The sequence below is a fragment of the Mastigoproctus giganteus genome, chromosome 5 (assembly GCF_048544385.1).
Source record: "Mastigoproctus giganteus isolate SK-2022 chromosome 5, ASM4854438v1, whole genome shotgun sequence".
In the NCBI taxonomy this organism is placed as follows: Eukaryota; Metazoa; Arthropoda; class Arachnida; order Uropygi; family Thelyphonidae; genus Mastigoproctus; species Mastigoproctus giganteus.
In genome coordinates this window covers 75,808,519-75,822,482 of record NC_143579.1, presented here as the reverse complement: position 1 = coordinate 75,822,482, position 13,964 = coordinate 75,808,519, and the positions used below count along the sequence as shown (strand labels likewise).

The 13,964-nt window shown below is 39.1% G+C and overlaps 1 protein-coding gene across 3 annotated transcripts in view; it reads left to right on the top strand.

Annotated features, from left to right (window-relative positions):
• The first annotated feature begins 6,808 nt into the window (after positions 1 to 6,808).
• Positions 6,809 to 13,964, top strand: part of TRAM (translocating chain-associated membrane protein 1) — a 141,450-nt gene continuing 134,294 nt past the window's right edge. Inside the window, exon 1 of one of the 3 annotated variants that reach the window (XM_090373302.1) lies at positions 6,809 to 7,179. In XM_090373302.1, coding sequence (XP_090229428.1) covers positions 7,054 to 7,179 — 126 coding nt within the window. In that variant the 5' untranslated portion in view covers positions 6,809 to 7,053. The remainder of the gene's footprint in view (positions 7,180 to 13,964) is intronic. The other 2 variants (XM_090373301.1, XM_090373300.1) reach the window with 2 other exon arrangements.

The following is a 13,964-nucleotide window of genomic DNA, read 5'->3' as shown; positions in this document are numbered from 1 at the left end:
CAAGACATGGTTTATTGATCATCAGAAGTTGAAACCGATGCAAATACATCGTTGGAGCAGTTGGAATTTTATTGCTTTTTAATCTGTAAAGGAACCCCCAGGGAGAACTGTTTCCTTGCGTGCTCATCAGTTGCTCCCAAGGAGCTTTTTTCCTCTTGTAGAATTCTTGATGACAGTTTCTACTGGCTTGTTTGTATCTGTTTTGCCAACACTTTCCTCCAAAATGGGACGCGATCTGTCTCTCTTCGCATTCTGGAAATCTCTTCTTGCCTGTCTCATCAAAGATTTAATTGTGACTAGTAAGAGGACCACCATGGCACATTGTAGGGTTTCCTTTTCCTATAACTCATGGACTGCTTACAAGCTTAATTAGAAGAACTCTTTATTGCATACAAAACTCACACGCCTTACACTATACCCTTCACGGCTACAAGCCAGGGGTTTACAGTAAAGGCTAATACAAGGTTACAAAGGCTAACAGAATATTGCAGTAAAGGCTAATACAATGTAATAAACAAGGATGAGATAGGAGAAAAAAACAATATTATTACTAATTATACAAGTATAGGAAAGCAAATGAAAAATTTACATATGAACATATATATACACACAACAGCATGTTATCTTGTTAAATTATTCTCCCGGGAACAGTCCTTTTACAGTGCTGGAGTCATCTGAGCAGGCGCAGAAAGTTGGAACACTGTAATGGTGGATCCATGGCAGTGATGGACAGGTCCTTGGGAGCAGGTTCTAATGTCCTGTGACGTGGTCCTGAGAAGGAAGTCGATGGAGTAAGTTCTGCCTATATTTTTTATCCAATGCGAACTTGTAGAGGTTGCCATCCAAGGAATATATGTGCTGCAGCATTTACACGGGTAAGAACCGATTGGACAACTTTAACCGGTTTGGGGTGGCCTGAAGGACTGGATTGGCCCGAAGGCTTGGGACCGGGATCCTCCAACCGCAATTAGTCCAGAAGTCTGGGACCGAAATAATGCCAACCATAATTTTTACAGTAAAGACGAGTCTTCTCTCATGGATAATGGCAAGAAGACGACTAATGTTTAGAGCTGCTGCCATCTGGTGGTCCTTGGTGCAGGGGGAAGCCGAAATTTTCCTTTTCAGATACGTTGTGGCAGTTGAGGTCCAGACTTCTGCGCCATAAAGTATGATCAGATAGACATATGTCTTAATATACCTGCACCCAACGGCTTCGTCATGGACATGCATAAGTTGTTGCTTAAGCATCCACAGGAGTCGACAGAATTTTTTTTGCAGGTGGTCTATGTGTAGTACAAAGGAGAGCTTCTGGTCAAAAATAAAGCCCAGATCAGTGTGTTGCTGAACAGCAGAAATCGCAGATCCTCTTATATTGGGTTGCACCATCGTTGGGTTCCGTTTGAGCGAGAAAGTCAACTGTTTCGACTTCTCAGGATTGATTTGAAGGCCGAAACCGGAGAGGAAGGCCTCGAGGTTCTGGATTTTCTGTATGATTAAGACATTTGTTAGTCAGCAATGTCTCCGGGGTTCATAGCAGTGAACAGATTTATATCATCAGCGAAGGTAATAATATCAGTTCGGCCCGTCACGAAAAGCAGAAGAACAGCTGAGAACAAAATACCATAGAAGACCCCAACTTGTGGGACTCCAGCTGTAATAGTTCTGGTTTAGTGCCGATTGGCATCGCGAACAATAATAATTCTGTTCTCAAGCATTGTCTGAATGAACCAGAGTACGTCTCCTCCAATGCCCCCTTAGTTCCGCAATTTGAGCAAGAGGAAGAATCTGATCAGAATTCAGTGTGCTCAACCCATTCAAGGCCTTATACACCTCAATCAGATCACCTCCCAGGTGATCTGATTGAGTCCGTAGCCGCTGCAATTCGCAGAACTTAAGCCACTCTTGGTAAGAGGACCCCTTCGTTCCCCTCACCAATCTTGTTGCCCTTCTCTGTACACGCTCAAGCAAATCTACATCCTTCCTAAAATGAGACCTCCAGACCTGCATGCAGTACTCAAGGCGTGGCCTAACCATTGACTTATACATAGGGATAATCACCTCCTTTTCTCTGCTAGAAAAATTCCTCTATATCATTGACAAAACCCCATGATCTGCTTTTGCAGCCTGTCTGCATTGCTCAGAAAACTTCATATCTGACTGCACAATTACTCCCAGGTCTTTTTCATTTTCTACCACCCTAAGTGTAGTACCACGCAGTTGGTACGTTCCTGTGGGATTACTTCCATCCATATGCAGTACTTTGCGTTTGTCAATGTTAAACTTCAGTTTCCACTTTTCAGCACATCTGCCCAAATTTTCTAGATCCTGTTGCATTAGTACACTGCCAATCTTTTTATCTTCTGCAAATTTCAACACTAAGTCTAATATACCGTCATCCGTATCATTAGCATTAGCATTAGCATTAGCAGAGGCATATGATGCAAGAAAGCAAGCTTATTCAGCATCAGCCAAAAAAAAAAAAAACCCACTCCCATTTCACCCCTCCGTTCGTTCGAAATACCTGTCCAGTTGAGCTTTAAATTTGTTTAGGCTGTCAACTTCAACAACAAGTGATGGAAGTCGGTTCCACCAACCAACCACCCGCTGGCCAAAGGCAAATTTCCGCACATCTATCCGACATCCGTCCTTCCTCAATTGGAATTTATGCCCTCTGAGGTGATTATTCTGAGAAAGATGAAGAATCCCATTGGCATTGAGCATGCTCAAACCATTCAAAGCCTTATACACCTCTATCAGATCGCCTCGCCGGTGCCTAGTCTCCAGACTCTGTAATTTGCAAAACTTAAGCCTTTCTTCGTAAGAGCAACCCTTTGTTCCATTTACTAATCTTGTTGCCCTTCTCTGTACCCGTTCCAGCAGCTCTACATCCTTCTTGAAATGAGGCCTCCAGACCTGTATACAGTACTCAAGATGTAGCCTTACCATTGCCTTATACAAGGGAATAATTACCTCCTTATCCCTGCTAGAAAAATTCCTGTATATCATTGACAAGACACCATGAGCTACTCTTGCAGCTCGTCTGCACTGCTCAGAGAACTTCATATCTCCCTGCACAATTACCCCCAGGTCCTTTTCATTCTCCACCACTGTCAGTGTAGTACCGCAGAGTTGATACGTTGCTCTGGGGTTACTGTTTCCCATATGCAGCACTTTACATTTGTCGATGTTAAAACTCATTTGCCACCTCTCAGCCCATCTGTTCAACCTTTCCAGATCCTGTTGCAGCAGCATAGCGTCAGTATTGTCCTTAACGACCCTGCCAACCTTTGTATCATCTGCAAACTTGGACATTAAACTTGATATCCCATCATCAATATCATTCATAAACACCGAAAACAACAACGAACCCAACACTGAACCCTGAGGAACTCCACTAATAACATTAGTCCACTTTGAGCAGTGTCCATTGATTACCACTCTCTGTCTTCTGCCACTCAACCATCCCCTTATCCATAGCAGCAATTTGCCTCCAATGCCACACTGCTCCAATTTGTGCAGCAGTCTTCCATGTGCAACAGTATCAAAAGCCTTTCTAAGATCCAAATATATAATATCAAAGTTATTCCCTGCATCCAGTTCTTTTGTGACTACATCATAGTATCCAATCAAATTGGTCAGGCAAGACCTGCCCTTAACAAAACCATGCTGCGTCTGAGCTATAACTGAATTCTTGTCTAGATGATCCTGCAGTGCTTCTTTAACCAGTGCCTCCATTAATTTACCTGCAACAGAAGTTAAACTAACAGGTCTATAATTACTTGTGTCAGCCTTTGAACCTCCTTTGTGAATTGGGGTCACATTTGCACATCTCCAGTCCATAGGTACCTCCCCTGAGTCCAAGGAAGCTCTCATAATTATGGCTAAGGGTTTGCTTACTTCCTTTGCTGCCTCCTTTAATATAACTGGATAGATCCCATCCACCCCAGGTGCCTTTTTTATGTTTATCCTCAACAATCTCTCCTCCACTTTCCTCTCAGTTATTACAAAATCATCCAGCTCACTGCCAATGTTTACTTTACCTACATCATTCTCCTTCCTGAATAACTCCTCATGCGTGAATGTAGATGCAAAATACTCGTTTAGATTGTTAGCCACCTGAGCAGGATCCTCAACTGTTGAACCATCAATATCCAGTGGACCAATCTGATTCATCCCTTTCCTTTTCGAGTTCAAGTAGGTAAAGAACTCTTTTCTGTTTTTCTTTGCATCCTTTGCCAAGGATTTTTCATAGTCTGCCTTTGCCTGCCTAATCTCCTTTGTGACTTGGTTACAGACCAACTTATATCTATCATAGGCTTCCATGTCACCCATTAATTTGTATGTATCCCATGCATTTTTCTTCTCTGCCACATGTCTCATTAGTTCATCTGACCACCATTTAGGCCTAAACCTTGAACAATATTTCTTAGTTGGTATGTAAAGCCTGGTAGCCTCCAAGATTAGTTCCTTGAATGCTTCCCATTTTGAGTTTGCTGTTGGTAACATCATCAGTTGGTCCCACTGTATAGAATTTAAATACTGTCTCAGACCATCATAGTCGCCTTTACGAAAACAAAAACCCTTCCCTTTACCTCTGATGGTAGTTACCTCCTTGAGTAAATCCCACGTCAACACACTGTGATCACCGCCACCTAGTGGTTCATTTATCTGCAGGTTCTTAATGCATGAAGAATCACTACTGATAATCACATCAAGAGTATTGCTCCCTCTTGTTGCCTCACGAACATGCTGATGTAGAAAACAATCATCCAATAAATCCACAAAAGCCTTGCTAGTGTGCGAGTGACCAACCCACAAATTCCAGCCAATATCTGGGAAATTAAAGTCCCCCATTATAAGACTCTCTGATTTACTGGCCCACTCTATTTCCCTGTACAATATCTTATTATACTCATCAGAGTCATTAGGCCTATAGCACACTCCTACTCTCAATTTTGATTTCCCTATGCTTATGTCACACCAAACTGACTCGACGCTGCCCTGTCCATCGATGTCGACTGGCTTCACTTCCTTGGACTTTATGTGTTTCTTAATTAATAGCATAACCCCTCCTCCCCTCCTGTCCTGTCTATCCTTTCTATACACATTGTATTCCCCAAATTCCAGTTCCGCATTACTTATATCTGTGTGACACCACGTCTCTGATATCCCAACAATATCTGCCTTTGATGTAGTAGTAGTAGTAGTAGTAGTAGTAGTGGCACATGATGCAAGAAAGCAAGTGTAGGAGCTTATGCAGCATCAGCCAAAAAAAAAAAAAAAAAAAAAATCACACCATTCCCTCCAAATGCCTGTCCAGTTCCTCCTTAAATTTATTTAACCTATCAACTTCTACAACGACAGATGGAAGTTTGTTCCAGCAATTAACCACCCGCTGGCTAAAGGCAAATTTCCGCACATCTATTCTACATCTGTCCTTTCTTAATTTGAACTTATGTCCCCGTAGGTTGCTAATCTGAACAAGTGGAAGGATCCCATCAGAATTCAGCGTGCTCAACCCATTCAAGGCCTTATAGACCTCAATCAGATCACCGCGCAGGTGCCTAGTCTCCAGCCACTGCAATTTGCAGAACTTAAGCCTCTCTTGGTAAGAGAATCCCTTCATTCCCCTCACCAATCGTGTTGCTCTTCTCTGTACACGCTCAAGCAAATCTACATCCTTCCTAAAATGAGGCCTCCAGACCTGTACGCAGTACTCAAGGCGTGGCCTGACCATTGCCTTATACAGAGGGACAATCACCTCCTTTTCCCTGCTAGCAAAATTCCTATATATCATTGACAAAACCCCATGACCCGGCCTAGCAGCCTGTCTGCACTGCTCAGAAAACTTCATATCTGACTGCACAATTACTCCCAGGTCTTTTTCATTTTCTACCACCTTAAGTGTAGTACCACACAGTTGGTACGTTTCTCTGGGGTTATTTCTACCCATATGCAGTACTTTGCATTTGTCAAGGTTGAACTTCAGTTGCCACTTCTTAGCCCATCTGCCCAAATTATCTAGATCCTGTTGCAGTAGCACACTGCCATTACTGTCATTAACAACCCTGCCAACCTTTGTGTCATCTGCAAACTTCGACATTAAGCCTGATATACCTTCATCAATATCATTGATAAATACACAAAACAACAGTGGACCCAACACCGAACCCTGTGGGACTCCACTTTGAGCAATACCTCAAATTCATCAAATTTATTTACCAAACTCCTAGCATTGGTGTACACGCAGGTATACATGCACCTGTTCATTGATACGGTTGAAGGTATATTAGTCTTAGTGGGGCCAATACCGAACCGTGTGTGACTCCACTAATAACATTAGTCCACGAAGAGCAGGGTCCGTTGATTTCCACTCTCTGTCTTCTCCCACTCAACCACCCTTTATCCATTCTAGCAACTACCCTTAATACCATTCTGCTCCAATTTGTACAGTAATCTTCCATGCGCAATAGTGTCAATAGCTTTCCTGAAATCGAAGTATATGATATCAACATTATTTTTTTCCCTCTAGTTCTTTTGTAACCACATCACGGTATCCAAATTATTAAGTGACAAGCAAGCTTTGTTTGCAATGTTATGATTGTTCCAAGAGCATACAGCGATTGTAAAAAATAAATAAATAAATAAATAAAATAAAAATAAAGTAAAAACAGAGATAAAATATCAAATTGTAGAATATGAAAAAGATTAAGCCTTGCGCACAAAAATTATTTTTGATCAATTTTTTATTTTTTATTTTCGTAAACTAGTTATTTTTATCATTTTTGTGCAGAGATATGCTGAAACCCTAGTGAAACCTAAATTGTGGAGTACAGGTGGTTAAAGAATGACAATATCTCTTTAATATCCAATTATTGAGCGAAGTAGTTGGCAGTGCGGTATAGTTTCCACGTTATCGGTGTCGCGTGTTAGATGTTGTCTACCTTGCACTGTTGCATTATATAATGTTCTGTAGCATAACAGTTTGTCTTTAGCGTGTAAGGAAGTAATCGAGCGCAAAGTGTTACTTGTCATTGGAGAAAATTCATTATAATGGGTTTAAAACGCCGTTCCGGAACGAAAAATCCTCCAATTTTCAGCCATGAATTTGTTATACAAAATCATGCAGATATCGTTTCATGCATCGCAATGATTTTTGTAATTGGACTTCTTTTCCAGGTATTTTTCACTACCATATGTATGCACATTATGTTTTTGAACGTGTTGCTTTTCGTATATTTTGATATGTATTTCGTTTTTCACATTAACTTCTTTCATTCGCTCAGCTGCCCTAATTTTAGTAAATGAAATAACAGGAAAAAGAACAGTAAAAACAGTATACCCAGTTTCTTAAACCCCCCCCACCCCCTTATATTTTATTTCTAGCATGAATATTCTTCATGCTTTAAGTAAATATATATTGTTTATTTAGAAGTAACATTTCGATTTCATTAATTTTGAAATTTTTATAGCAGTGTTTTTATTATTTTTCTGTTATTATTTTAACGATTATAATAAACTATAGTTTCGCCCATACTATATCATTCAACGAGGAAATAGAACAAATTGATGATTCCAGCAGAAAATTCATATACAGCTTCTGTACATGAATTTTCTACAGTAGGGCTTCTCCGAAGATACCTCATCAATTTTTTAAATGATGTTTGTAGACTCACTTCATTTTTACGATGCTTGTGAAAATATGTTTTTCGTGTACTTGTATATGTACACGAAATACACATGTATATGTAAATATGTATTTGAATTAAGTGTGTAAACATATTTTTAATATTAAATTGTAAATCTTATTGCATATAACTTGGGTACTTAACCAAGGATTGATACTGAAAATTAATTGAGATGTTATCTGATATAGAGCAGTTGTGAAATGACCTTAGCGCATCTAAAGGGAAAGTAGGAACATATGGACTGTTAGTTACAGAAACTACATTATTATTTATTTTTTTTATTTTTTTTAACAGTTGAAAATACATAAGTCGTATTCAGAATATATGCAACTGTATAAAAGTAGGGAGCCACTACTTTTAGTAACAAATTGGAAATTATCTTATTACTTGAAAAGCAGCAAACTTTAAAAAATAAAAAACGAACTTAATTTAGTCAGCTGATAATGGGAAAATATTTAAGAGTACCGTATTTGTTGGCTTATAAGATGCTGCACCGTGAAAGACACCCTAATTTTGAATGGTAAATTTAAGAAAAACTTTTGAAAAAATTTATTGTTGGTACAATGGAAATTTAAAATTCATTAAAAATAAAAGCCAATAAACAAAGGTATATGATTATTACTCTTATTATTTTAGTATTATTCAGATTCATTACGGACTTAATCTTCATTATCCTCAACATTATCATCCTCTTCACTAGTATCACTGTCACTCTCATACAATAAATGATCTTTAGTGCCATCCATTGCATTGCTTATACCACATTTTTAAAGTACTTAACCACAATTCCATGACTTCAGCACTCATTCACACACTTGTGCTATTGATGGATATTTCATTCTTCTTGTAGGCGTCATATCATGGGTCCCCTCTATCATCCATTTATTCCACTTCTCCTGCATGTTATTCTTGAATGGCTTATTGATGCTGACATCTAACGGCTGTAACTGGGATGTTAAGCCACCCAAATTACTGCCAATTCTGTGTTCATCATTTCGGCCAGTTGTTTGATGTTTCAGTCCTATGCACTCTAAACTGATCCCATACTAGTAGTGCATTTTTACACAGTAGTCCACCAGGATGCTTGGACCAAACTTTTACAAACTAATCCTTGATACATTCTTCATCAATTCATCTTTATGGAAATCTAATATTTTCTGTTCATACTCAGCAGGCATTCTCTGGGCCAGCAATTCCCAAACTTTTTCAGTCACAGAACATTTTTCATCTCACAATATATATGCGGAACACTTGTATATTTATGGAATATAAGTTTATTGGGAGCCAAAGAACTATTTTCTAGTATTGTATTATATTCGACATGCTTTGCATCAGGTATGCTTTGCCTTGCATGCTATTTCCAACACATGTAAAGCTGAAATTCATAACTTTCGTTTATACTTTTGTTCAAACTGTCATCATACTTTCATTTTGGTCTTTTATTAGTTGGTTCCTGTTTTTTCACTTAGATTTTTGGGGAACAAAAGGCTGCGATTGTTCATCGTCACTTTGAAGTGTGCTCGTTTTCATCGACCACAGTTGCAATACTAGAAGAACTTGCTTCTCATTTTAAAGTTCCTTTTTTAAACCTCATCCATGGTCATTTATTTTAATGATATTTTGAAATACTGATAATTATCAAAAAAATATTTATACAAGGAAGCAAGTTTAGTTATGTGTACTAGTTTTCCACACTATTACAGAACTAATCTCATAATTGCGAAACAGTCCGAACCGCACCACCAGCATTGTGTAAAGAATGCATCAGCAGATGGCTACTTTGTTTCATCCACCCAAACGATGCATCATATCAGTTCGCTTCCCCATGTCCCTCAACCCGTGTAAAAGGTAAAAAAGATTAACTGTAGCCATTATCAAGCCACTGCAGTATGAAAGCATCCTCAACAGTTCATGTTGCGGGATATGGACCATACTCTGCCATGCTGGCCCAGTGTGGGTTGGCAGATTAACCATATTTAGCAGTCAGGGGCTTGAACTCTGGTCTACTCAGAGCGTGTGCCACTGCACTCGCGTACCTGACCACTCGGCTACAGACTGCCTCAACCCGTGTACTCCAGGCTAAATTGCATACGAATAGCATATTAGATCACTACATTGCTACTTTTTCGTATATGTCATTACCTGTACGCATACTTCTATGCAAAAGCCCACCAAAATAAAGTGTTCCTTTGTCTATGCGAGTATATTAATAACCAGGAAAAAAAAATGTTAAAAAGTATAATGATACAAAAAAGGTGTACGCTACAAACAGGCAAAATTTATTTATTTTATTTTTTTTAATTATTAATTATGATTTTTCATGGAACTCTTGTTCAAATCTCGCAGAACACTAGTGTTCTGCAGAACGCAGTTTGGGAAACTCTGTTCTGGGCTATTCTAGTTTTTGTGCGTAAACTTAACCCATTTCTTTTCATGAAGCAGTAACACCAAGATTCAGTTCCTGTGTATCCTAATATCAGCTGCTCATTTCCGTGCTTGTACTATTATCATTTTAGTACTTACTGCAATACCCACATCTCTAAGTTCTATTATCCAACTACACAAGTTTTCTTTCAAATTTGGCCATTTAAATGGAATTTTATGAAGGATGTGCTTTGTTTTATCAGCTTCTTGTAATAAAACTTCCTACATTGACAAATCATCTTTTCAGTAAGCGGTGGTCCCGTTCTGCTGCATGTTCTTTGGTGTATTGTACTACTTCTAGTTGAAATTCAATAGTATAATTTTGCCTTCTTGATGTGCCTGCCATTGATTAGGGATTAAATGTATAACTGAAATTCACTCTTTACTCCAACAATAGCCTGGTAATTACTAAAAAGTGTACTAACGTATAATAGTTAGCTATCTGTTAACTACTATACATTAACTCACGGTTTTGTTCATGTGCTGATTGCCACTTTCAGCTTCTAAGACACAAGACGATTTTTTAAGGTATTTTTAAGGAAAAAAAAGTGCATCTCATAAGCCGACAAATCAACAAAGATGATAGCTAAAATAAATTCACAGAAGAAATAGACCAACTATGGGATGGGATAGATAGGTGAAATGTGTGTGTTTTTTTTTTTTTTTTTTTTTTTTTTTGGCTGATGCTGGTATAAGCCTCCTTTCTTGCATTCTTTTCCACTGTTAAAGTTATTGATAGTTGAGTGGGACCTGTTAAACTGTTCAGAAGAGGAACTAGTCCAAGAGTTTTAAGACCAGAAAGAAATGCAACCAAAATGGATAACAATCCAAAAAAACTAATGTTATTCCAATGTACGGCATCATTCTGACCTTTAATTCACTAAATTTGCTGACCTAAATTAAAGTAAGATACTTAAATTGCCATGTCTGACTGTGCATTCCTAATCCTTTACAATGCTACAAATGTCAGAAGTTTGGATGCTTCCAGACAGTTTCTCGGGATGATATTAATTGTGTAGTATCACTCTGGCAAACTACAGATCTAAAAATCATGCACAAATTGAATGTACTGCCACATCTCAACAATGCAAGGGCTAGCATCCTTCTTTCTCAAAGGAATCTAATCTTTGGAAACTAGGCAAAGAATTCAAAAATATGAGAATGGGAATTAAGTATCCTACCAAGAAGTGAGAACTTTTTTCTTTTTTTTTTTCTGCGTAAACTTTCTTAGCATCAAGATTCATCAAAATCCTAAATCCATCTGATATCTTTTTGATGGAAAACCACAGGAGGCATTGAATGGAGTGTGTGTTGGGAATGGTGGGAGGTGTTTTACCAAGATCATTAATGCATGAGTTGGAAGAAAAACGAGATGCTAGCAGGTCAGCTTTATCCTTGTTTGAAGTGACAATAGAACTATCTGGTTTTGACAGAGGTGGGACCAGAGATGGGCAAAAGTTTCAGCCAATAGCTTTGGCAAGAGACCAGAATGCTCGGCTACCATTAGGGCAAGAAGCAGGTTTTCTAGTTTGGACTGATTAATAACTGCTTTACAATTGTTGCGAGCTTTGGTGTAGGCAGAAAATGAAACTAAAGAATTGGAAACAAGCCAATTATGATATGCAACATTTTTCTTTTGGGAACAGCCTTAGCACATTTATCGGAAAACCAAGGTTTAGATAAAGGACGAGATTTTAAAGGAGTGTGGAATAAAGGATTCCATTCCAACAGGAATAATTTCACTGACACGATCTGAATAAACGTTGACATCAGAAGTTTTGAAACAGTAATCTGACCAAGGAAAAGAACTCGCACAGGTCATCCCATTTTGCCTTCTTGTAATGTCAAACAACATGAGGTTGGGAATAGCCATGAGATAAAGGTTCCATTGGAGAAGACATGATCACCAAGTTGTGATCTGAGGTGCCTAAAGGACCACTCACATCGACCGTGTACTAAGAAGGGTTGTTTGTGAGAAAAAGATCAAGCGTATTGGCTGTATGATTAGGATTGTCCGGTATTCTTGTAGGTAAATGAACAATCTGTGCTAGGTCATTAGTAATTGCAAAAGCCTCAGCATCTCGACCTGCTGGGTCGGTGTGACTAGAAAACGGAAGCCAGCTGGAGTTGTGAACATTAAAATCGCCAAGGAAAATTACCTCACTGTTAGGAAAGTTGGACTGGAGAAAGTCAAGTTGCAAAGAGAGGAAGTCAGAGTTGCGCATGGAAGACTACTGTACAAATTGGAGCAGAATGGTATTAAGGGTAAGTTGCTAAAATGGATAAAAGGATGGTTGAGTGGGAGAAGACGGAGGGTGGTAATCAACGGATGCTGCTCTTCGTGGACTAATGTTATTTGTGGAGTTCCACAGGGTTCGGTTTGGGTCCACTGTTGTTTTGTATATTTATCAACAGATATTGACGAAGTTATATCAGGCTTAGTGTCGAAGTTTGCAGATGATACAAAGGTTGTTAATGACAGTAATGGCAGTGTGCTACTGCAACAGGATCTAGAAAATTTGGGCAGATGGGCTGAGAAGTAGCAACCAAAGTTTAACATTGACAAATGCAAGGTACTGCATATGTGTAGAAGTAACCCCAGAGGAACATACCAACTGTATAGTACTACACTTAGGGTTGTAGAAAATGAAAAAGACCTGGGAGTATTTATGCAGTCAGATATGAAGTTTTCTGAGCAATGCAGACAGGCTGCCAGGGCAGGTCATGGCACCTCTGTAGCCAGGTGGGCAGGAGCAGCAGTGCGTAGCACATGCTTCTTGATTAGACCGGGGTTCGAGCCCGGAACCACCAAATACGGAGAATGCGAAAAGGTGAGGGAATGACCACTGCATATCCCCCAAACAATATGGCCTTAGTTGCTAATGCTCCTAAAAACCAAATAACAAACAGGGCAGGTCATGGGGTTTTGTCAATGATATACAGGAATTTTGCTAGCAGGGAAAAGGAGGTGATTGCCCTTGTGTATAATGCACTGGTTAGGCCACACCTTGAGTACTGCGTACAGGTCTGGGGGCCTCATTTTAGGAAGGATGTAGATTTGCTTGAGTGTGTACAGAGAAGGGCAACAAGATTGGTGAGGGAATGAAGGGATCCTCTTACCAAGAGAGGCTTAAGTTCTGCAAATTGCAGTGGCTGGAGACTGGGCACCTGTGAGGTGATCTGATTGAGGTGTATAATTTCTTGAATGGGTTGAGCATGCTGAATTCTGATGGGATTCTTCCACTTGTTCAGATTACGAACCTAAGGAGACATAAATTCAAATTGAGAAAAGATAGATATACGGAAATTTGCCTTTAGCCAGTGGGTGGTTAATTGTTGGAACAAACTTCCATCTGTCATTGTGGAAGTTGAGATGTTAAATAAATTTAAGGAGGAACTGGACAAACATTTTGAGGGAATTGTTTTGTAAATTTTTTTTTTTTTTTTGACTGATGCTGCTTAAGCTCGTACACTTGCTTTCTTGCATCACATGCCACTACTAGTTCCAAGTGATTAGTGGAATTGGGAGAATGGTAGAGACAACAGATGAATTGAACAGAATTAGGTGGAGAGATTTTAAGCCAGAGAAGATTGAAAAGAGTAGATTCCAAATTACCGAGTCTCTGACAGGGTATATCAGAATGGACATATGCACAAGTACCACCTTTGATTCAGAAGGAATTGTATAACGAATAATTTGGGCAACTGAGATGAGCAGTAGTTGAATCTACCGATAACTGAGATTCTGTCAGAAAAAGTACTTGGGGTTTGACAGAATGTAAGTGGAAATGGACATCATTTAGATTACAACTGAGACCACGTATATTTGTGAAATGAACTAGGAAGTGTTTG